Here is a 26,254-nt window from a genome sequence, read left to right on the forward strand (position 1 = left end):
TATTCTCGGAACGGTCAGCGAAGGGAGGTTTCTCCATCCCGAGCTATATCTGTTAGGTTTCCGCTAGCTTACATGCCGAGGAGTCTTGAGTGATGATAAGATTATCACTCGATCAATAAAGTGTATCAGTCGAAATGTCAACTGGCCTATTAATCAATCGTGTTCCTGTCTTTATGGAAATATTTATGATGAGCGTTATACGATAAGCTGCCCCACCGATCAAGAAAATCCTTGAACTACACTAGACTAATCGATACCTAATGAAATAGGCAATTATTTTGATGGATAAATAAAGATTGCATGCAGAATTGTTCTAGGTAACAGCATCTAATATAGCCCAAAATTTACTGCCCTACGTATATATATGCTATAATTCCCCAAACCCACCGATCTGTAAACTGCCCCTCAATAATAATTGACCAAGCTTACTTCGGCAGACAGCGGATTATAAAATATTGACGACAATCAGAGAACAAGATATACATGTAGAGTAGGAATATTTAAAAAAATATTTTGTAATTAATTAACCTAACTTTTGTCGATGTCCATGGATTTTTTTTTTGAAGAATTGCTTTGATGTAAATTTGTTTTAATCTTGAATCGCTGCGTTGCCTTTAGCTTTCTTGGTCATATAATACGACCGTATCAAAGCATAGTCGTATTCTGCCAATGCACAATTTCCCTTGAGGCTCATTCGTCAAGGTCATTCGTCTAGCTTACATTTAATTCTCAGCACAGAACTGTTTTTTCTTCTGTATAAATTCAACACAAGAATATCAAGCTCATTAGGACATCATCTTAACTTTTACCTCGGGGCAAGCGACTAAACTAAATCTGTAGTTCCAAATGTATGTTATTATATACAAATTATGGAAATCGCATGCTCTCGTGCAAGAGTTCATTTAAGCATGGATGTCACGCATATATCTTGTTTCGTGTTGTTGTGTATTCAGGAAGGCATTGTTGTGAATTCAGGATAGGTACTGTTGTGTATTCAGGAAGGGTGTTGTGTATTCAGTAAGGGTATTGTTGTGTATTCGGGAAGGCATTGTTGTGAATTCTAGAAGGGTGTTGTTATGTATTCAGGAAGGGTGTTGTCGTGTACTCAGGAATGGTGTTGTTGTGTATTCAGGAAGGGGTTGTTGTGTATTCAGGAAGGAGGTTGTTGTGTATTCAGGAAGGGTGTTGTCGTGTATTCAGGAAGGGGGTTGTTGTGTATTCAGGAAGGGGGTTGTTGTGTATTCAGGAAGGGTAATGTCGTGTATTCAGGAAGGGTGTTGTTGTGTATTCAAGATGGCTATTGTTGTGTGTTTAGGAAGGTTGTTGATTTATATTCAGGAAGGGTGTTGTTGTGAATTTAGGAAGGGGGTTGTTCTGTACTTAGGAAGCATATTGCTGTGTATTAAGGAAGGGTGTTGTTGTGTATTCAGGTAGGTATTGTTGTGTATTCAGAAAGGGTATTGTCGTGTGTTCTGGAAGGGTATTAATGTGTATTGAGGAAGGGCACTGTTGTGTATTCAAGAAGGGTATTAATGTGTATTCAGGATGGGTATTGCTGTGTGTTCCGGAAGAGTATTTATTTATTTATTTTTTTATTTGATTGGTGTTTTACGCCGTAGCGCGCTAACCAACTGATCCAAGGTGAACGAATATTTCACTTATACGACGGCGGCCAGAATTATGGTGGGAGGAAACCGGGCAGAGCCTGGGGGAACCCACGACCATCCGCAGGTTGCTGAAAGACCTTCCCACGTACGACCGGAGAGGAAACTTGCATGAGCTGGACTCACAGCGACCCCATTGGTGAGAGACTCCTGGGTCATTACGCTGCGCTAGCGCGCTAACCAACTGATCCAAGGAGGCCCGTTGGAAAGGTATTATTGTTTATTCAGGATGGGTATTATCATATATTCAGGAAGGGTATTGTTGTGAATTCAGAAAGGGTACTATTGTGTTCTGAAAGGGTATTGTTGTGTACACAGGAAGTGCATTGTTGTGTATTTAGGATAGGTATTGTGTTTTCTGGAAGGGTATTGTCGTGTATTCAGGATGGGTATTGTCATATATTCAAGAAGGGTATTGCTGAGTATTCAGAAGAGTGTTTTAGTTGTGTATTCAGGAGCGGTGGTGTTGTGTATTCAGGAAGGGTATTGGTGTGAATTTAGAAAGGGTACTATTGTGTATTCATTAATCACCTATTTGCGATGTTACAAAAGTTGCTCTTCTCCTTCCAAAGAAATAAAATTGTAAACAACATGGACTGAAGAAAGGCTCATTTTCTATATCAGAAACAGTCATGATCAGTTCTAGTCTCTTTATATGTTGTAAAAAAAAAATCATGTACAATAAATCTTCTAACACAGGAGTTTGTGAGAGGAAACCATACTTGGGGTCAATCAATTCATGGGTAAAACCGCTCCTTTCGAAAACTTGAAGGAGCAAAATTTTGTGAGTATGACCTGTTGTGACCAAATTGGCTTTTAGTAGGGCCCGACTTTCTCTCCGGGCAACTGTTTCCTTTACTGTCACTAAATCTCATTATACCCACGCGCGCGACTGAGGAAAATTACAGCAATCTGATCTCACGACTCCCTGGCGTTTACTCCAGACACTCCGGTTTCCATTACTATTAAAACTAACCCCAGTGGCCCAAGCGTAAAAATCTCGAGCATGGCGTTAAAAACAATGAAATTAATGTTAATACCAGTTTTATCACAATACACTACTTGGGGAGATCTGTAAGCAACCTGCAGATGGTCGTGGGCACGCTAATAACTCGGCACTAAGGCCAGACAATAAGCGTCAGCATCGGAGATTGTTTGTCCATGTAAAGAAAACAAACGCCTGGAGTCATAGTACGGCCTACATTAGCTAAAACACAATTTGGTCACAACTGCTCGCAGTCACACGCATTCAATTTCTTCAATTACCTCTTCTTTGAATGGTTTTACCGATGACCCAGAGTGTGATTTCATTCCCCAAACACCCGGCGTTAGAAAACTGATTGCATTAGTATTTTTTACCTTATATGAGGAGGCTACTCTTGACCAAGGCTGGTGATAGCAAATAAGCCTTATGTTCAGTCCTTGTTTACAACAAAGGCGAAATATCAACAACATACCAATGTTTATTTCACCGGATCCATGACGTCATGCGCTTTGTGTGATGTTTACAATAACATATACTTAAGACTACAGTTTGAATTTTGTCGCTTGTCCGAGATAAAGGTTGAGATGAAGCCAGGATAAGCTTGCTTTCCTTGTGTGGAATTTATACTGATCTTCCCTGCAAATATACGTCTTTGCTACACAAATAAGGATACGTGTAAATGCACATGTATAATAAACTAGATGAGTTAATTTTTTTACTGACCTGTCCAACATAAATACGCCTTGATATATATTTATGTGAAACAACAAAATACATTCATGTAAACGTAATGAACCAGACGAATAAAATTAGCGGTAAACTGTCTCATGGATTGGAAGAATATAAAGTTTATGCAATGACACGTTCGTTGTAGGATCAAAGTAAGCTGATGGTATCGGAAACGATCAAAGTTTAAAATAAATTCACATCAAAGCGAAGAAACCATACGTTCCCCACTCTCTATGCCGCAAACGAAAGTGACACTTTAACTAGGGCATTTACTGCAACTAACGATGCCGTTCAAGTCTTTGAAGTTAGCTATACTAGAAGTAGAGAAAGGCCGTTTTCAAATAATAGGTAGTGTTTCTTATCCGCATCAAGAATAAAACCCAGTGAAATGTGACTGATTATGCAGGTGTTAATCGTCGGAAACTAACAGATCAACAGTTTTGTTCTGCCCGATATTTGATCCGCTAAAATGATGGGGTTTGTCGCTTTATACATCAGTTATGCAGGGAGGAAAGAAGTACCTTTCTATTCGACATTGCTATGAGGGATCGCTTTGAGAACAACTAAGACGAGGTCTACAGGTTCAATATCGCACGGCCTAAGCTGTGACGTAGCCTTTACCCATTCTCTCCATGAAGTGGCATAGTAACACCGAAGTACTGCATCATTTTGAGATCGTATACAACGATTTAGTTACATGTAGCCGATGTGCCATTTCACAAAGTTGTTGAGCACGTCTGTATCATTTACGGACCACCACAGACGTAAAATCAGTTGATTTACAAGCCGTGTAATATTCAACGATGGCATCACAAACTATGTCAAACAGTAGCATACCGTCTCGGCACAAACGGTATTCATCCCCCCAAATACAGTCTTTGTCGTTCATTTTAGCGTTTAGTCAGCAGTTTCTAAACAATAAATATCCCAGTCAGTGCAAAATTCATAAGGGATACTGAAGGTTTACGGGAATGACAAGACGGCATCTCATCTGACAACGCTTAAAATTAATAAAAAATCTTCCGACACAATTTTTTTCTCTGAATTTATTACAACGGAAGAATTAAATTTTGCTCCTTCGTCTTTCTCGCATACAAGCGATGTTTTTTTTTTCTGTTTTGTTTTATGAAATACAGTAAAATTTTTGAAACGTGGTGTTCAAGCCGAGGTGCTTTCTCTGACGTCCGTGATAACTAGGTCAGCACTGCTTTCACCTTAGTAAGCACCGCTACTTAATTGAAGCATAAAATTCAACGACAGTCGAATGCCTAGATCAGCCTTATTTCCATTTGTTTCAGAATTGAGCATCTAGTTGTAAAAAAATCATATTGTAATTTTGTAAGCATTTAATTGGGGTAAAAATCCCCAGAACAACCTCTCCAAAGGCTACGACCTGAACCAGGAATAACCCGGCCGCGCATCTGCAGCTGGGCCATTGAAACAGGGTTGCTGGAGTTCCTTGTTAATGATATAATAGACCTACTGCATCAACAGTTCAAGCAACCGGCCCGGATAGCACAGTTGGTAGAGCGGCCGCTTCGGGACTGGTTGATCCAGGATCAATCCTTGATCGAGTCACACCTAAGACTTTAAAAGAGGAAGTTGTAACTCGCTTGGCGTTCAGCATGAAGAGGATAGTGCAACGACTGGTTGACCCGTATCAGTATAATGGCTCGGGGTGGCTTATTTGCTTTTGGTAAGTCGTCTCAGTGAAGCAGCACTAAATAAAAGAGCGGTGGAAATCCGTCCTGCAACAAGGAGGCACATTACACGTACATGCACCCTAATGATTCCTTCGTCGTCATATGAGTGAAAAATTGTTGAGTACGACGTTAAACCCCAAGCACTCACTCAACAGTTCAAGCAGTGTAAGAAATGTTCTTCAAGTGTGTTCGTTTTCCGAGAAAACCATATTTATCACTTAGACCTTCACCGCTGAAGTTCACAACTTTTATCTGTCATAGGCTACTGATTAGACTATTATACGGAAAATACCTTCGATGTCAGAGAGCAAGAGTGAACGTTACATCACGTTGCCCTCGATAATGGAGGTATGCTGAACCTGGGTCAAGACGAAGTTTCATTAAACTTTTACTTGGGTTGAAAACAATGTAAAAAAGTATTTATTGCCGGTTTAAGATACTTTGAATGGTAGTCTTTCAATGGACATAAACATGAAGTTGAGACACAGAAATTAACATTTAACTTCATAAAAAAATAATAAAACAGGTGTGTGTACATATTCTGTGCTTTGTTGTGGTAGGGCGAGTGCATGCCATGCCAAAGTTCTACGGCTACTGAAGTATTACTGGGTAATGCATGAATGCCATGATAACACAGAATACCAGTAGCAAGGTAAGTGAACAACAATGAAATGGCTTTCTGAGAGACTAACTCGCATGATGGAGACACAATGCAGTAGTTAGTTGTACACTTCGCTCGGCCTTATTTATTTGAAGATGGGAAGGTCTTCTATGAACCTTCGGTTGGTCGTGGAGAGGAAGCCAGCATGAGCTTGACTTGAAAACAGTGGCGAGAAGCTCCTGAATTATTGTCCTGCGCTTACACGCTTATCATTCGGCCATGCATGGTTTCTCCCACTTTACACATGTGGTAAGCCACCGTGTGGTCTGGAATATAGAAAGATACGAGTCACCAGGCGATCACACGGAACTCAGTTCACAATAATGGTGTCCGAGGAGTTATCAGACAGTTGTGGTTCCTAAATAACTGGTGTTGTTTCACCGTGGATGCTACCTTGTAGGAGTGCTTAAGAGTAATTACTGTGGACAGTATAATGGCTGGCTTGCGTGGTCAGCTCTCTGCATTGTCCGGCAAAGCAGGGCTGTGTAGATTATATCGGGTCGCTTCGTTAGCACCATTCCCCGTGCCTACGCGGGATACATTTTAATTGTAACCAGTGTTCTTGGTAATTCTGCCAGAACTAACAGAAAAATGACCATTCTCATTAGTCTCCGCTTGTCAAGCTTCGTCTAGAGGATAACGACTTTGCTCAGCAAAATACACCTCTTGATCAACGGCTTTAGAATAAGACTGACATATGGATCGCTTTGAGTCGGATTTCAAGCTGAAACGTAGACAGGGTAGACGTAAATTCCACTGGTAAGTGATGAGTAGGTTTATCGGTACTACCGTATTTCCAGAGTTGTCGACGTCTATTGTTTTATCGCCTTGACGTCAACCACTTTTCTCTTGAGTAACAATATGGCGCTAAATTGTAGCTTTCTGTAAAGAATATTTCAACACAATAATGGCATTATAAAAGACAACAGCATAGACATTAAACAAAACCCAGAGCAGTGACTGTAGTCTGATAATTGGCAAACTGGTCACACGTATTGCCGGTGAAATCTGGTCACTTGTCAATTTAACTCGTTTAGGGTATTATTCTACCTGTTCACGTATATACTTAGAATTGTAGCAGTTTACACGTCTCACAGCACCATCGCTAAAGTAGACTCAGGTAAGAAAATGTAAAAAAATCACGCAGTGATGATCGTTGCAAATTATTAAACTGGTTTAAGGTTACTCAAAGCTCTGTGATGTCATCACATTGTGTATACAGTGATATGAAAACAAGGCGCACTCCAAAAACAACTTTAACAGCGATTAAGAATAGGGTACTTTTCTTAGGAAGAGTATCCTTTATAGATATTGTTTAAATTAATATCTTGTGAGATTTTGTCGTCTTGATACTGTGAAAATGTCGATTCGGAATGGGCATATCGATATTCAAACGTTATATGTCAAGCAAAATGATCTTCATGACATCTCCATGTAATATCCGAGTTCATAGCAAACACACACACGACAAGTACATTACGACAGACAGATTCGTCCTAGCTATGTAGGTCTACCATCCGTGAACCATATCGTTCCATGTCAGTAATCGGAAGGACAATGTTCAACACAAACCACCAAAGAACTAAGTAAATATATATTGAACAAACAAGGAAATTTAACATTTGGAGAAATCGATTATATTGAAAATGGGCAGTACAAGGAAGTTAATATGAGCGAATACCCTAATGGCCACGCATAACCATTGTAATTGTGGTGAATCAATGGGGGTGTAGCACGCTCTTTGTGAAAACGCGATCCTACACGTGTGCCAGGTCACGTGACCACAATTTCATATGGGTGAGCACCAAGACGTGTGCAGGATTTACTCGTGATTGGGGAAAATACGCGAACAATCCTTGAGAGATAAACAATTATCATGCTACGCGTTACAAATGTTGCAGGTGAACACTCAGATGGCATGCTCCAGGCATGGAACCTTATCGACCCAGATCTTTACGGCCAAGTAAAACCAGACTTGCCGAGGACAATCATATTAGGTCACGTCACTTACGTAATCGTTTTACGACAGTAAACTCAACCAGTAGAGCCCTGTTTAGGGGTCGCGTAACTGCCGAAACCAATTACACACTGCCCATCTTCGTGTTAGGCGCCCTTATATTGGGCCGATTCTGACACAGGTAAACCGGAGTGAACGTCTACGCTGGGCATAATGTCACCTACGACTGAAGCAGAGAAAATGGAATAGGGCTGTGTTTAGCAACGAATCACATACTCGGCAAAACAACCTCCAATAAACATGGCTAGACCAGGTGAAATCATCCTATACATTGGTATGCCTCATTGCTTTCAGGATAAGTAAGAAAAATATCATGTTGCAACCAAACAATATCTCGTCTATCCTGACTTGTCGTTTCTAGGGGTTTAAGTAGGATGGGTTTGATCTACTTCACAAGTTATTGATTTAAAAACATCTGTGTCAGTGATGCTCCATCAAATGTCTTCACTCTAAGTTTCTTAAAATCTTTGATCTACACTAAGTATGTATAATACTTGGTAAATTGAGAGAAAATCATCTGTTTTATATTTGTATTTTACAGTGATTAACCCCGGGGGTAACGGTTGTATAAGAATCTATGTTTGTTACATCAACATGATGCTTTTATAAAGAGTTCCAGTTCGCAGGTTTCGAGATACAACTTCACGACACGTCCTTTTACGACATGATGTCGCCACTTTACGGCACGGAAGGGCCAGTCTGCTAATTTTAACATGAGGTGGTATACAGAATGTAGAAAACCATTTAAAAAGGATTACACTGATCTTCTGAATTATGTTCTTTGTTTTTTTATGAGAGAGTTAAACGTTTGAATTACATGACGACTAACAGGGTAAGTATCTAAGTAATATGCGACGTGTTAGGAAAGGGCTTCAGGAGAGTATGAAAAAAAAACCCCAAAACGCCAAGCCACAAGAATATCCTTGTTTGCTTGAACAGTTAAAATGTCCTATGAATAACGCAGTGCACTAAAAGTTATATATATAAATAATATATAGTTATAAATATATATATATATACATGTATATTACCGTTGTGGTAACGGGTTTGGGAAAACCTTTCTGTATCAGCATGAACCGGGGGCAGTTTTTGCGGTGTCAAGATGCTGTGCCAGCAAACGTGTATCTAATCTCGCAACGAAGGCACTATATAAAAACTCCAGTCATTTTGGAGAAAGTACCTTTGTGCAATTGCAAGAAATCAATGCGTCTGTTATATATGGATGCTATGCCAATAACATTGCAAACCTTCTCTTTGTATGCTTCCGTCATAACTTCGTTCTTTCTTAGTTCCTTGGTGGTTTGTGATAAACGTCGTTTTAGGAATTGGTCTTTCGATTATTCACCTGGAACGCCCATATTGGCTGATGGCTGCTATACAAATGCCTGTTTCCATGGATAGATTGAAGGTTTGTCACCAGAGATTTTGTAGGGTAATAAGCCAATTAGAAACTATGTTATTTTATCATAAATTTAATGAAAGGTTCTTAAAATGACCCCTTGCAACTGATGGGAACTCATCTCCCTGTCGCTCAGGTGGATTGCCAACCTGCTCACAGTGAGAAATGGCGAAATGACACAAGGCCTTCCTCGGCAAGCCTGTTGTTATGTAACAGGTGTAGCCGATGAAATAGGCCAAGTTAAAATATTCGTCGGTAACCATGAGCCCAGTGCATGCCGTTAAATGCATAGGATAATATATTTTCCCATCTAATGTTGGTATTTGAAACCAAAAGTTTTGTCTTACGAATTATACCGTGAATATATGACAGTATGTTTAATATACGTTTATTACGAAGTTACACTGATGAACAGGTGTAGCCCTTCTCCATATAATTTTACCATATGCTATTTGCTGAAGTAGATAGTGTTGAACTTTCATTGGAAGAACACTGTATATAAGCTGTATAGATTTACAATATCATATTTAAACTTATCTAACATATAGCTTGACAATATATGAAAAAAAAAAAGAATTTCTTGTGTGGTTCAAATTAACCCCGTCCCCGCCTCCATTACCTCACTTGTTAAGTACTGAAAAAAGTGTATACAGTCATGGGAATCGAACTGATTATTCAATTCAAAACAACGGTTTCAAGGCACGCATTTTACCACTTGACCGCAGACAATGCGGTAGAAACCAGGAAATATTATGGTCAATATAGAGTTGCTCTGTATTCAAAATTATTTCTTTTTTTCCGATTTATAAAAATATGATTGCGTCACCAACATGACTCTTCGTTACAGCTTACTACTCCTAACTAGGAACCAAATAAGTGGAAATGATTTTGGTTCACGTAATCATGTTTTCATTATGAAGGCAAATGCCTGAAAATAGCAAAATCTGCTTTTGACCCTACTTTCGTCATTTTATAAAATAAAAAATATAAATCCCATCACAATATTGCACACACATGTTCTTCGGTAATTGTACTTGATATTCAAGTGAGCTTTTCTTGGTTTTCTGCATGAAACAGATCACATCTCACTGCTGCACCGAGGTGGGACTATCTAATTACAAGGGGTCCCTTAAAACCAAATCCTTCAGGTGAGAAAAGGTGTTCAGGTTCATCTAACGAACTCACAATTCCTAAAACCGATTCAGTCTTAGTGTTAGTGACATAGTGACAAGCAATGACATGGCGTGCTTTGCTTGAATGTTCATCACCATAAGAAAATACAGTCAAAGTAATCGTGAGATCAAAACTCCTCTCAAAGCTGTAAATCATAACACTTGTAAGACTATGTTTTCGGGGCATTTGCGACATAATATCTCTACTTTCCTCAGTAATGCCTGAGTTTTACAGAAGCCAATATCAATTTACTCGCCAAGTTTTACCGCCAAAGGCACAGGCTATTCCCTTTCAACTGAAACGCGTGGGCTTCTAGTACAACTAGTGGATATCCTGTTGATATGACGACGCAAACAAACCTTGTGCATTATTTGGTTGCCCACAATGATTTTCTGTAAGTGAATAAACTTAACACATTATAACAGGGGCTGCAAAGAGAGGGCAGTTTTCCACTGATTGGTTTGTATCTCCGGCGATTTCACACCTATATTTGTTTTGGGCTCTATATCTTGTCATTAGTCTTGCCATTCTGTTTGAAAGTGTTTCGATTATTATTACGTTGGCCGAGAGGTTAGAGCATCTGCCTAGTAATTCATTCCCGGGACGCTTCAAAACAGAAGACTATAAGACAAGCAACTTTGCTATATCCCTGCTTTACTTTCGGCAAAAGGTCGGCAAAGAATCCAGGACCAAGATTACGACATGAGTCACACTTGTGGCATTATCCCTGAGCTTTGATTTAAACTTAAACATTAATTTTCATGTTCGTTAGAAGGACTAAGTGAACTCCAAGTATCAAAGTGACCATTTCTAGTATGAATTTAAGTCACAAGTTTAGGACAGAAATCTATTTTAAAATTCAGGCTAAGATTATCTTAGACGAGTTCCTAATCGTGGGACAAGGACCGGTATTTAACAAACGTCTTAAGACTTAAGTTAAATATTAAATTGCAGCTACAATTAACATGTTTTGCCTTAAAAGATTTAAAATTTGCACACAGATTCTTTGCTGCAGAACGAAGTACTGACCACAATTTGAATTCTTTCTTGTCCTGAGTTGAACATTTTATGCACGTGCTATTTATGACTTAAAAATCTTAAGTTCTTGATAAAGATATTGGAAAGAGACACTGTCGTGAAATGACCGACAACAATGCTGAAAGCGACGTTAAACGCCAAGCAAACAAACTAGTCATCCAAGTACAGCTCGGCCCTAGAGGTCCTCTTGCTGACTCTGTAATGCGTTCAGGTCTGGTGTCTTGGGTATAATGTTCCAGTGCAGCATCTTTTAAATATTTTAGCTCTGGGAATGGTGTGCAACAAAAAGATGTCAGCCATAAGGTCGAAATTATGGTTCATCGCCTTTAAATCTCCAACAATAAAATTTGGCTCAAATGAAAATTCCATATGCTGTATAAGTACTGTATTGGTGCATTGTCACACTGTATTCCCCATTAGTCTGACACCCGTCCAGGTGAATACAGTGTACATCAATGGGGGCATTTGGTGACAATGTCCATAAACATCTTGTGACTGGTATATTCTACAGTATATTTTCCACACCTCAAAGCTGAGTATGTCCCGAATGCGAAGATGGCGTTTGCACTCTTTAAAGACTGCAGTAATAACGCACAAGTTTTTATCCACAGGTTCCTTATATTTAAGAACGCTGAAATAAAAATAGCAAGAAATTAATTTCCTTTGTCTAAATGTTTTTTCATTGTCCTTACAAACTGAATTCAAATTCAGCTCTAATTATGTGGACAAGACCATATCGTCTGGGGAAAAGTTTATTGAAACAAGATTGTATAAAATTTATATTGGCATATACAATAACTGACTGTATTTTATGTCACATAAAAACACCGTTAGTAAAAATGGAGCCCTACAAAACATATTGTACAAATACAAGTACCTGCTGAAGGTTCAGGGGGTGACATGTCGCTCTGTCACACGGAGGGAAAGTCATGAATGTGACGTTAAACCCAAAGTAGAAGTATATGTATCAAAATGAGTGAACAATTTTAGCTTCTTGTATCATTTTCAAATTAATCAGATTTAGGATTTCATAGAATGAAACCTACAAATTACAGACATGAATCAGCATTAATGAATGCATTGGAAATGCATGATACCATAAATACAGGAGATCTTCGGTGCATATAGAAGATGGAAAAACACCCTGTTACAAGACAAGACATACAACATCGTTCTGTCTTCGCCAAATACAAAAGCTTTAATAGAAACATCGCGTCTTGGAAAATCATTTCTGAAGGACGAAGATCCTGTACTTTTACACTGGGAGTCCAAATCTTTGATGGTGTTTAGTATACAGAGCTTGTCCTCATTGGGCTTATCTGTTAATGGAGAAATTACACCATCCGGTTTCAGAATGAGGCTGTAACTGATTTCTTCTGATGCTGCTATCAAACACCGTCTGATACCAAATCTTCTCTTCGTTGCCAGCATAAGTGAGGGCTATCCCTATATATATTCTCATAACGAGAGTTACGCCAAAGGCACCATACCATACACTGTATACATATTTTCCAGGTTTACATGCGTTAGAAATTCCGATACAACGATGAATTCGGGTTTAGTCGCCTTCACGACGTTGTCTCTATATGTTAGTTCAATCCCTGTACACTATAATGACGAAGGACCCAGGCTCGACACCCGGTCCGTTGACAATTATACTGACATCGAGCTGATCATCCTACCATCATGGCTGTGCTCAGTGAGTATCACAGATGTTACGTAAAGCACACATGCTGTAATCAGATCGTCTTGGTTTAATCACCTGCCATGTTAATAATGCAGGCTTATCGATTCCCGAGTCCACGCAATCAGAATACAAGGACCCAAGCATTCTTTAAGCCAGCGTAAAAACTGTATGTTCAGAATTAATTACATTTCGCCACAGAAAGAAGCGAAGTAGTACAAATCTGAATTTAAAATGTTTTGTTTATTCTGGCTAGAAAAATCTCGGAGCATGCAATTATCTCCAATGAAGCAGTCCAAGTCCGACTAGTATACCACAAAAAGTCCCTAAATTATCAATATTTAATTTTAAGCGCTCTGAGTAATGATAATGAAGTGTAATGCTTAAACACTGGATTTCCCTGGAGACTCTAGAAGTACTCATAAGGGCTTACGAATTTAACTTCTGGATTTCAAATTATTCAGTATTCAGCGGATACTGTTTCTGTCTGCACATAATCTTTGAATTGATTTGTTAATTCAAAAAAGAGTTTATACGACGGAAAGAAACCTATGGACACTGACCACATGAAGCTGGAAGGAGCTGGATAAATCTTGGGGCCTTTCCTTTCTGAAGTGACATAACATCTGGACAAATTCTGAATTAAAATTGTAAAGAAACGTAAATTACCACCGTAAATATAGTCACCATCAGCAAAGACCTCTAACGCCATGGCCACGATAAGCCCTCTCGATGCAAGTTGTTCGACTCCTGAATAAGATGTTGGACAATGGCGGTTTAATGTCTGTTTTATACACATCATTCCACAGAGTTGAAAGATTGCGCACACGTGTTATAGGAACAAGCTTTCATTTTACACCAGACTGAAATAAAAAAGTGTTTTTTCCCCGTCAAAGTTTATGTATTAAATAGTAAGGGTAAGACGTCCAGAATGCATTGACAGCTGATCTTTATTAGGAAAGTCACGCAAACAGTTACAACTCTCAAGGTTGTATTTTTGCGGAGAGTAAATCGAATTATGCATGCCTAAACTTTTGAATTGGCCTACATAAACGCAGAATAAAATTGTAAAATTTATAGTAAGGGATACCAGCCTTTTAGGTGGTTCAGTGGAATTCTACGCTTTGATGTTTATTTTCTTTTGGCTTTTATTCTGGGATTTGTTAACTTCACTTTTAACCTGACCTCGGTTATATGCCGTTATATCGCTACATTGAAACAGACCTGACCGAGTTCCAATGTTTTGGTACAGTTCTGTCTCATTACAACCTACGTGTAGCGTATACTGTTTTCTGTGTTTCCCCTGGGCCCTGTACGGTGTCCTCCCACCATAATGCTGACCGTCGTCGTATAAGGGAAATATTCTTGAGTACGACGTAAAGCATCAATCAAATAAAAAAATAAAGAAATCAATAGAATGCTTTCTGTCACAGTACATATTACTAATGATTGGTCATTCTTAGCCAGACCTTCAGTAGGCCAATATTCACACAAATATTCACACAGCCCTCCTTTTACAGGTCATGTGTTCAACACGACGAGACACCAGTTTGTATAGGAATAGTGATCGAACAGAAGCTATAAACAAGAAGTAGACGTCAGTAGAAAGACCATTGAAAACTGCATCTGAATATACTTTTACTTATTTTGTTATTTCACTGAGTTATGTTTAATGTAGTTTGATTTTATAGTAGACTTTGTGAACGATATTTGATAATCTTTATCTGGCCCTAACCAGATGTTTAATGTCAGACTTGCTTTTCGTGAACAACAATCCATTGCATGAGTATACTTTATAACAATTACACGCAGAACTGAACATAAAAGTGTAGATAAACGACGTCAATTATCAATGTGATCTTTAAAGCCCACCATATAATAGAAATACTGGACAGCATTTAACCTGGTGAAAAAGAAAACAAAAACATAATGGTATTTTCAGACATAATTTTGCAAAATGTTTCTCTACTGGTTCTTACATCATTCTTTACAGTTTCTTTCCAATTAATGTCTTAGTCAACCGTGACAGTGTGATTCCTCGAATGACATTAATCCGGAAAAGCTAGAACTAGCCCACCATTAGTCATTATTCCTTGATCGCGTGAGGGAAGGGGTTATGTCCAATGTACCGATATTTTAGTGAGACAGAAACAATAATATCATCAGTATTAAAGGTAACGTAAAGGTTTGAGAATAATTTTATGTTGGAAACTGCATGCATTTATTTCAGTTTCTTCGTATTGATGAACAACGTATATACGTATTGGTAGGTTGTTAGGTAAACGTGCATAGAAACACCAAACAAACTGGTGCTGTGCTCACTCAATTACCTCAGTCCATTGGAATTTAATCTAGCCATACGAGATAAGCAGAGATTTCTTCTTCTGTAGCTAGTCTATTCATCCTTGTAACTGATTAAGCAAATGATTTTTGCTCAATCCACACTGATCCAGTTTCATTGATGACCTGTGGACTAAAAATGGAGTTCCAGCACCGCCGCCATGGTATTGAAGGTCCCAACGTTCCAGTTCAATGTCAGAGCGTACATGTATACCAACTGTGACAGTGCAATTACGGGATATTTTTGCTTGTGTGATACACAAGGAATGGGTATTTGAGAAGTGGTCAGTGCTACATTGATTCGTTATACACATATTCGGGAGATACGTATTGGTAGGAGCACAGCACCAATTTGTTTGGTGTTTCTATGCACGTTTACCTAACATTTATTTGTAAATGTAAAATATTCACGAGGGCTGCAAGTATAATTTTTGCCTTGTGAGAGAGGACTAAATTAATTCAGCACGCGTCTTGATCACGCTAAAGCGTTCATATAACAATCTGATAAGAGCTATGTTCCACAAAGAAATCGTGGGCTAAGTTGATTATAACTACTACGGCTGCATATGCATTACAGTATATAGTTATTGTAGACAGCGACGCCTAATATATTGTAATTAACATCACTGCATTTTTACCGAATTCTCCTTAAACAATGGTGTTGGTAATCGTGGCTGGAGGGGAGGCTGTAAAGTGAACCGAGTCACAACAATAAATAATACCCTAACTGAGGTAAATTGACAGGTGTATACACTTCACCAGTTACGTGTGACCGTTTGCCAATTAATTATACAATCACAATGTCGTTGCTGCTTTGGCTTTTATTTTCCAATGTTGTAGGCGGTTATATTTAACACGTGGCTCCATGGTAATTACAATGAACTTAGCCATAGGTTGCTTTGTGACACAGAACCTTGGTTTATACGCCTACATAGCGCAGAATCCGGCACCATAATTCACATTCACGGAAACATGCAGGTTTGTTTTCTCCTATCGTTTCCTGCAAATGTGGTATAAAATCTCATTTAGCAATGTCATTTACGAGAAAAGTTACATGTAACCCTGCCGTGCAGATCGTGTGGACAGTAGTAGGTTTCTCCAGGTCATGTCCGGTTTTCTCCTTCCTCCCATCATAATATTAACCAGCGTTACACAAATAAAATAATCGTGAGTACGGCCTAAAACACCAATCAAATAGATAAATAAATATATAAATAATGTTGATACGTCTGCATACAGTGGAGGTGTTCTGTGTGACATGTTCCTGTCTCTCAGTCATGATTCTTAAGTGTTAAAGACCTAGCCCTAGCACAGATGGTTGTCGGAAGTTGATTCCATCCATCCTCCTGCCATCCAATTAGCGAACAATCGCCACAGTAAGATTGCTACATGTTCCCTATATACATCTTTCATATTTGGCCTTTGGTAGAGGTGGGGTGGGGACAGACAAGCCCTTATAAGGCTTTGTGACAGTGTCCTGGCTATTTACAACAGGGACTTGTCATCCCACGGGGTGTTTGTTTTGTACTGGTAATTAACAAATATTCGCTGCCGAGAAATGATAAATAATGAAGAGAGACAGTTGACATTTAATATAAAAAATGACCACGTGTATAAGTCAGGAAAATGCTACGAAGTAAATATCAGCTTGTCTAGGCAAAGTCTTTGATATTTTGATCTGAATCTTTATGGAGACTCATTGTTCAGTTTTACAAGCACGCACTGTGTGAATCAACGCTGTAACACTCGATAGAAGGTAAGCAATGATGAGCCCTGTACCCTTAACCATGAGGGGTTTCCGAATAAATCTGTTTTAGTTTAATGAATCATAGAAACAAAACAGGTTTATTTCTTTAAGGTGGTCCATTTCCCGTACGCAGTCCCATACGTTTCACTGTTCTTGTGACAAGCTAGAAAAAAAGGTGGTTAAACAAATTTATAAAACTTTTTCCACAGTTACATATGACATCCGTCAGAATCTACACTAAGAGGTTAATAGTGTATATTAGTCTCTTGTTGACCATTAGCCTAAATCACTCAAATTGCGGAAATCTGAAGATCAGCTAGAATGTCATGCTGTAGTATACGGATGTGAAGGTACATCAATTAATCATGACTCTGCCAATGTTATCAGCGATCTGTCGCTATGTAGAGCAACACCTGTCTGAGGAGATTCAATCAGACATCGTCGCCACCTACGGACTTCCGGGACATTCACATCCAGGGGAGATAAATAAATAACGACTCATCATTGTCAGGGCGACAGCCACAAACACTTTACGGAGGAATCCCGCCAAAACAAAGAGAAGAAAAACTAAGCCCATCCACACAAGAGAAATAAGGTGAACACTTTTGCGAAGGAGATGGCCCAGACGCCAATTTCCTTCTACGTGCTGTATTCCTTTCCACACGTCAGGGACAGACGTCAAATTGTCTTTCGAGGGGAGAGCGATCGAATCAGCACAGTAAGCAAATTGCCCCATCCATTATCCTAAATAAACGCCATATTATTTAACGTTATTTTATACTGTGTAGTTTTATCGACCCCTTTGTTAAGGTTACCGTGGTGATAGTGTACTCTTAAAACTAAAGCGAATATATTTAACAGTCAACATCACGAGGAGTGACTGCACTTATAAGAGTTATTTGACTACTTTTGTGCTTTAAGTGCTAATGCTTTAACGCGCGTTCAAGTGTAAAAGTTGATGAATCAGCATCTTATACAAAAACCCATATGTCGTGAGGCATAGGGCAGCAAACTGTTGACGACGTTATTTGTCTGGTTTTTACACGATTTAGCTCAAGATGTCGGATAAACTGTACCAACAACAGCCATATGGAATTACAGCTAAGTCAGTACAATTAACAAAGGTGTGTGCCTTGTTCTACTGATCTTGGACAAGACATTTTTAGATCCCTTCACTCTCGCTGGTCGATGGACCATTGTGACAATAAGTGGTAGACGACCTCTCTCGTGGCCGTTTGGACAGCCTACCGTCCTTTGAAGACCACCTGTCTTCCACCAATATGGTGTGCCTTCGCGGGGAAGTTTGTCAGTATAAAGTGCTAGGGGTCGGTGGTTTATCCCAGGTACTAGTTTTGGGGCTTCCGGTTCCCAGTTTTAGGTTTCCTCCATCCAAGGATTTTCCACCATCGCACAAGTCAAAAGTTCTTGAGTATATAAACAACAATCAAAAGGAATAAATAACAGTTTATAAGTACAGCTTTTTAAAGTACGTTTTCTCTTTTTGAATGTTCTTATCGCCGCTCTTAACAATGTCTGTTGGAGAACTGTGCTCATTATTTAGGCCTATGTGGGCGGAAAGAGCCCCGAGAAAACGCCACATCGTACCAGGTACATTATAAACCCCTTTGACGTCAAACCGTCGCCGCCCCATCGGGAGCTGGATTGAAGCACGCTGCCCCATTAGCCCAGAAACGATGGCGCGTAAAAATTAGCTATTTTCTCCCGTGATTGGTATAATCAGTGCCAGACATACCATGTTATTTTGTTCTTTAACTTATCTCATTTACCATACGATTACTCAAGCTCACATAAAGTAAAGGTACAATCTAGCCCGAGTCTAAAACATACGAACCAGTCTGTGATCTTTCTCCTACAGTTACATTTATTCCATAATACCATGTATCCCGATTACACTATCATTAGGGAAAAGCAATTTTAAATTTTAGAGAACCTGGAAATCAAAAGACGTTTGACGTTTGAGAATTGAAAGAGAGTTGATGGTTTGGGAAACGAAAGGGAGTTGCCGTTTTGGGAACTGAGAAAGAGTTAACGGTTTTGGAATGGAAAAGAGTTGACATTTTGAGGATTAATAGTCAGCAATTTAAAAATCAGTTTGTCAGTTTGGGAATCGAAAGAAGGTTTACCATTTGGGAATTGAAGAAAAGTTGTCGGTTTGACAATGGAAAGACAGTAGAAATGTGGGGAATAATAAACGGTTAAAAGCCTACGAATCCAAAGAGCTTCACTGTTCTACCATGGTACACGTGTATATTAGTATGTACGGTTGGCGTATTTCATGTATAAAGACGTTTGTCTATCGAAATATTGCGAATGTTGCCAGAGTGTTGTTGATTTGATAACTGAATGATTTGAGATCTTATCCAGCCGTTTTCCCAGCGACGTTCTTACAAACTTAGCTTACTTCCAAGAAACTTTTAACACGTACATGTAGGCTTATCTCTCTTAAAATTGGGAACATGCAGATGTCACGGAATAGCAGCTAAATATGATATTCTATAAGTAACATTAAAGGATGAATGAAGGATTATATACTCATTCAAATCGACAGGAATCGTCGAACTTAAAAGCTTTATACCGACTGATATACAACAAACGCGGCTAGATGTTTGAATACATACCAAAGTTCAATGAAATACCTCACTGAGAGGTAATATAAACAATGCCCAAAGAGCTGTGCGTGAGCCGAGGAGTGTAAATTGCTACTATTTATGCATTTACATTAACAGTAAGAATAAAACCCTGATTGAGGTAAATTGACAAGAGCCCGTATTTCGCCGGTTACGTGTGATCATTTGCCAGCTATCAAACTGTGGTTGGTGCTCTGGTATTGCTTTCTATGCTGCACGCCTTTAGATATATTCTCAAGCAAAAAGAGCTTGAATTAAGAGCTTGTATTAACATTTGGCTCACTCCGTGTCTGTCTGTGCAATTACCTATCTTTTGCCGTGATAGAAAACGTTTTGGGAAAGGCTGTACAAAGACATTCAACATAACCAACATTAAAGGAAAAGTTATTGCGCAGGTAATTAAAAGTCTGCCATTCTATTTATTTATTTATTTAACTGATATTTAAAGTTCTACTCCTGCGAATTTACGTTAAAAAAATGATATATATGGATTTCAACGTGAATACGTTAAAAATTTGATTTTGGTTTTATTTGGATGTTGTTTCAGCTGTATTCTGCAAATTTTTTGCTTTTCCCCAAACCCCATGTCCTCGGTAATTTCCGTAAGCACTGGTGAATGACGTGGAAAGTAGACATCTGCGATCACGAGGTACATTGTAAAGAGTGCAAAGTAAACATGTGCCGAAACAAAAAACCCCCCAAAAACCAAACAAACAAACAAACAAACAAACAAAACAAAACAAAAAAACCCCCCAAAAACAGAAAACAAAACAAAAAAAACTTAACACCAATGCTTTGAAAATGTGTTACCTTCAAGTGTTATCTCTCAAACACAAGGTCCAGACATCAGAAAAAGTCATTGATAGATTTTGCCCAAGCCAAAATGAACCTACAAGACGACACATTAAACACGTTAATGAAGTTATAGATATGAAAATGACAGGAATGAGTTATGAGGAGTATACAACAACATATGTGGCCTCATACACCATATAAACTATTCAGGCATTATTCTAACTAGAGTCATTTCTGTTGCGCTGATGAAATCTATGTTAATACCGGTAGCTTTCTTTCTCGACCGACAAGTGCGGACTTCGCACCATGCTGCCCTGGTATAATTGTACTATATTTTTATAAAAGTAAAGTATATAAAATACAAGCTTGGTATACAGAAAAGATAATTTGAACTAAATTAAATTAAAGTCTTTAGAGCCAGTATTTCAAATGATCAGATTTGTGTCATCAGATCAGCTGCCATGTTTTGTTCTCTGGTTATGTCAAGCACCACATGGTCACACAAAGTCCTCCAAAAATGCGCAGTATAAACACATACACAGTTAAAACATATCCTATGATTTTAAAATAAACTGAAATTAAGTACTTTGCAAAAAACGCGCTCATACATGTATTTAGCAGCGGTTTTAGGGTGACAGACGTTTTGGCTATCGTGCGTTTTGACCTCATCCAAGGCGCCAGTTAGACTTATGCCTAATCAACATTTTGTTATCGATAACTGACATTCCAGCTTGGTACACGATTTGAATACTGATTTCATCCACTCGCTTAGTAAATACATAGCGTCTCTCCAATATCACTGAAAGCTGTTCTTCTCTTTGCATGAATCCGTCCTACTTTCGTACTTCATATACTTTGTTAGTTCTTTGTTGGTTTGTGTTATACGTCGTCTTGGGGAACTGGCCTTACAATTATTGACCTGGAACGTCCTTATTGGTTGATGCCTTGTGTATAAATGTCTGGTCGACGTAAAGATTGTGATTGCCCTGTCTTTCCAAATATTGAAACAAATAACGTCTCAGACTAAGTATACATTACAATAAGGTTTACAACCAGGTTACAGATCGAACAGACTATAGACCTTATAAAGCGTTAAAAGCCTTTTTCAAGCCCCAAAGTATTTTCGATACAGGCCGTCAGTCGGTCGATGTACCGAGCTTTCATCGCCAAACAAGTCTTTTTCGAACGGTCTGAAGTAACTCAGAGGAAAGAATTGCGTCTCTAAAAATATATTTTCCTGAAAAACAATCCTTCAACTTCAAGGAATATCACAAGCTATATGGGATGTTATGTCCAATACATATACCCAAAAGTGGAAAAGTGCTTTAAAAAGTGTCTTATGCGCCGTCAAAGCAACTGATATTCGTATTATTTTTTCCACTACAATGTAATTTATGCATTCAATTATTATGAAAAAGACACGAAAATGTTGTCCGTTCCAATATTCAGTCCGTTAGTTTCGGCGATAAATAAATTAAAAACATCCCCTCACCTTTTATGTCAGTATGATCATCTGTCCGTATCATCCGAGCACTTAGGACCATTATACAAACAAATTTTGGACCCCTAAAATTGATTTCAAATACCAAATACTAAACAAATACTAAATAGTTTACTTATGTACGTCGTCTTTTAACGATGTTTTCATTCACGTCCCACTGACGTTATGAATGAACTGATCTGTATTTGTCTAAGGTCTTTAAAATGCACACAACGCAACATGGTATGTTATTCAGCTGTCATCTTTGTCCAGTTATCCATTTTGTTCTTTAATCATTTGGATTTTGTGCCAATATGCCTCTATGTGTTATATCGTACATTTGTCCTTTGTTCAAACACAATACCTTTGAAAACTATTGACATATTTAAACACACCTGTGAGTCATACAACTGGAATTTTAACGGAACCCAACCTATACAACAACACCTGTGATAGAAACAAACACCAGAGACATGTAACTGTCAAGTCAGGGATGTAACATAGTATAAAAGAAACCACCACAACAGGTGTACATCACTTATCCCAAACAGTTTGTGACGAAGACGACGGTTTTATACCATGAATTTCTGGCTGGCAGTTATATCGGTGGCAGTTGTGGTGGTTAGCGCAAGGGTGAGTTTAGATGCGTTAAAATAGAGGCCATAGTCAAGCTGTGCAGTCTGATCTTCATTCCTGCCTTTCACATGAAGATTTAGGGCCTAGTGGTGACATTGTACTCATGTATACCACAAGAGAATTATAATCTGGCTTGCACCACACTAAGTTCTTTCGTGTTAACGTTCCTCTTCATACCAATAATGGACCATTTGTCAAATTTGAAGAAACCGTTCCCACAAATCCGTAAATTATTTGAGGCTGGATGTTCATGCCATCTACTATCCAGCCCTGAACATGTAGTAGAATATATGTATTTTTACGAAACTGTGGTTTAAATTTTTTAAATGGAACACGCATGGAATCTCCAGCATATGTAATTTTCATGCAAAGCTCATGGAAGGTAATGAAATATTTACTTTCTTTTTTGTCCTTTACTTCCATGTAGCCACGAAATTCCAACGAGGTATCAAAGCGAGGAGGTAAGAAATAAAAAAATTAAATTTTTTTATTCCATTGCTCGAGGATGCAAACATTGCAATTATCTCGAATCCGTTTAAATTAGATCCTGTTAACCAACAATGAATTCTGCTAAGCTTGCATTTTTTGGGTTCAGTGCTGTTGGGGTTTTCACCAAAGCGGAGTTGACGTCCAGTTCGTGCTGACTTCCTCTCCTGTCGTACGTGGGGAGGTTTGCAGCAACCTATGGATGGTCGGGATTTCCCATCCATAATGCTGGCCGTTGTGGTATAGGTGAAATGTTCTTGATAATCAAGTATATAAATAACTAAATAAATATAGGTTTTCTTATTTATGCAAACCCAAGCCAACCTCTTCTTCTCTTTGCTTGTGTGGAACCGATAGCAGTTTTTTCGTAACGCTTGGAAATATCGTTCTTATTTACAGTAAATCGCAACTGTGGAAACCTCGACTTCTGGGCCAACTCTGGGTTTATATCCACCCCCAACTATCCCAGCAACTACGGTGATGACACAACGTGTGTGTACACCATCCAACCCAGTAACCTCTCCTCGCAGTTTTATGTGGATTTCTACACCTGTGACTGCTTCTTGGAGGATCACAGCATTTGCTCCTACGACTCCATTCGCTTTGGTAACAATGGGACGAAGAACTGTGGCAACGTTAGTTTCCGCAGGTTTTCAGGTATGAAAGTGTGAGGGGTGCTAATTGGAGGTGGTGATGGGGGACATTTTCTCAGAAGAGTTAAGTGTTAACGTATAGTATTTTTTATGCTGTACTTGTCACCGTGGATATATACCTATGCACTTATGGCATCATGGAAGAGCATTAACAAATGTTAATGTCGTTGATTTCCTGTAAGTTATACATAAATCCATATGTATAAACAAGGCACTGTCTTACTGAGGACACTGGAAATGCGACCTTTAAAACCTTAATTGCAAATATCCTGGTAAAATTTCTCAAATTGCAGTAATTTCTAAAATATCCCTGGAGTTAACCCTAGTAAACGCTACACATTGATATCGATCTGGTATGCACTGTCGTTTTAGCTACGAAAATTTCGAATTTGCAAGACATAAGTAGCTGAGTCATTTGAGTGTTTTTTACTTAAGGCAATATGCCGTCGAATAATTTCTGCAGCGTACCGCTATATGCTGCTAGGTACTGATGTATTTTAAATACATAGCCGAGACTGGGTAATCTGGATGAGAACAAACGACCTAATTGGCTAAACTGCCATGGAGGCCAAATCGAAGCATCACGCATGGCATTCATTAATATTTCATTACAAAGCATTGAATCTTTAATGGCGTAAATTCCATGAATTCAAGAAATTTAATCCAAGAACAAGATAAATAAGAATTCCTTTTGAAGAAAAAAAGCGGAAAGAAACAATTATGATATCTTGGCAACCAACTTGATTGGTAAACTTTATTAGCAACTACTTCGCAGCAATGTTGGAAGACTTATTGTCTTACCTTGTCTTGCACAGACATGCAATTTATACAAAGCTATTAGATCAATACACTCACATAGTACGCATGCTTCACCGGGACTTTGTTTTAGTGATGTCGACCAACGGCAAAGTAGAAGTGATTTTTGACACTGATGGTAGCGTCAACGACAGGGGCTGTAAAATTGCCTACAGCACTCAAGGTAACCTTCCCAACTGCCCGAACAGCAACATCAGCATCGGTTTGACACCCGCTGTGAACTACTCGACAACCTCCTTCAATTACTCGATACCATGGTGGAACAACACGACACCCTCTTTCAATTACTCGACACCTTGGTGGAACAACACGACACCCTCTTTCAATTACTCGACACCTTGGTGGAACAACACGACACCCTCTTTCAATTACTCGACACCTTGGTGGAACAACACGACACCCTCTTTCAATTACTCGACACCGTGGTGGAACACCACGACAGCTGCTCCCTCAAGTAAGTCCATTCTACATTCTCAGTCCATGACAATGTTTTCTTTTGTTTTTAACAGTTTCTTAATTTTACCTATTTGCAGCTTTAGCCTTTAAGCACTTAATCAGTCATAGTACGTCAAGAATGCTGCACCGTTTATGTAACTCTAGTGCAATAAAACCATGCCTTATACTATAAATTAAATCTATATCAAACTAGGTGGTTGTGAGCAAGATAGAATGCATTTGACATCTGACATATATGCATAATGTGCATACCGGAATTATTGAAGCATGCATAGACTTCACGAGCCTAGTTCTGAGGAACGCATCTGAAAATATTGCTACACATTTTCTATAGATTTTGAGAACGAAATCCTATTAAAATCGTGAGAAGCCTTTTTGGCTAAAATGTTCCATATATGTTTTTTTCAGACGGTTCTATCTATGATCTGCTGAACATTATGTACAGTGAAGCGTATGCTGTAGAAAATGCCTTCGAGGAGTACAGACATGCTGTCAGTAATGTTATCAACAGGTTGATGCCATAAATCAGGTAGATATTACACTGTCATTATCTGTATAGTGGTATGAACTGGTATTTAACGTCCCAATTAGTTTTCTTAATTTGCATATTGAAAAGAAAAAAAACATGGATTAACGCGTCCATTCAATTAACCGCCAATATAAAATCACTCTCATATAATTTCATGTAATCTTTTTTTCAGATCGCAACAGGATAGGCCACTTAGACGTTTGACTGTAACATAAAATAAAGCATATAATAATTATATCACTTTTGTGTTGCGTTTTAAGTCCATCAAGCTCTGCGCAACTTCCCGTGCATGGTTTCCGCAAATATCTGCTTGGCTTCCCGATTCCTGAAAATGGTTGATGAAATTGCGAACATTGCTTCTTGATCAGTAAAAAATATTTTTTAACAGCTGAAAATGGTCAAATGATGGAACTTTTGCACACAATTTTGCCCTGTATGTAAACGGAAGTCATGAATTTAACCGTACGTTAAAAAGACTTGAAAGTCCAGTGGCCACCTCCAGGTTAACAAAACACGGTAGAAAGCATTCTTGTATTGTTACGTGTAGCAACATACATTCACAAAGGTCGACGATGATGTAGAATTTATAGTTCACAAGATTTCGAACCTCACTTG

General features: G+C 38.7%; 1 protein-coding gene across 1 annotated transcript; it reads left to right on the forward strand.

Moving 5' to 3' along the window:
- Window positions 1-22,584: 22,584 nt before the first annotated feature.
- On the forward strand, window positions 22,585-25,876 carry LOC135471841 (protein SpAN-like). The gene is made up of 6 exons (XM_064751227.1): window positions 22,585-22,696; window positions 23,127-23,160; window positions 23,585-23,842; window positions 24,728-25,108; window positions 25,519-25,639; window positions 25,812-25,876. The coding sequence occupies exons 1-5, from the start codon at window positions 22,643-22,645 to the stop codon at window positions 25,632-25,634; spliced, it is 843 nt and encodes a 280-aa protein (XP_064607297.1). The 5' UTR covers window positions 22,585-22,642; the 3' UTR covers window positions 25,635-25,639; window positions 25,812-25,876.
- Window positions 25,877-26,254: the final 378 nt, after the last annotated feature.

Source organism: Liolophura sinensis, chromosome 7 (genome assembly GCF_032854445.1).
Source record: "Liolophura sinensis isolate JHLJ2023 chromosome 7, CUHK_Ljap_v2, whole genome shotgun sequence".
Taxonomy (NCBI): Eukaryota; Metazoa; Mollusca; class Polyplacophora; order Chitonida; family Chitonidae; genus Liolophura; species Liolophura sinensis.

What these genes read in the sequence shown, in the direction of transcription:
- LOC135471841 (XM_064751227.1), top strand. Translation starts at nt 22,643, where the DNA reads ATGAATTTCTGGCTGGCAGTTATATCGGTGGCAGTTGTGGTGGTTAGC. An exon ending in TTGTGGTGGTTAGCGCAAGG is followed by an intron (nt 22,697 to 23,126) that starts GTGAGTTTAGAT and finishes ACTTCCATGTAG; the next exon opens with CCACGAAATTCCAACGAGGT. An exon ending in CGAGGTATCAAAGCGAGGAG is followed by an intron (nt 23,161 to 23,584) that starts GTAAGAAATAAA and finishes TCTTATTTACAG; the next exon opens with TAAATCGCAACTGTGGAAAC.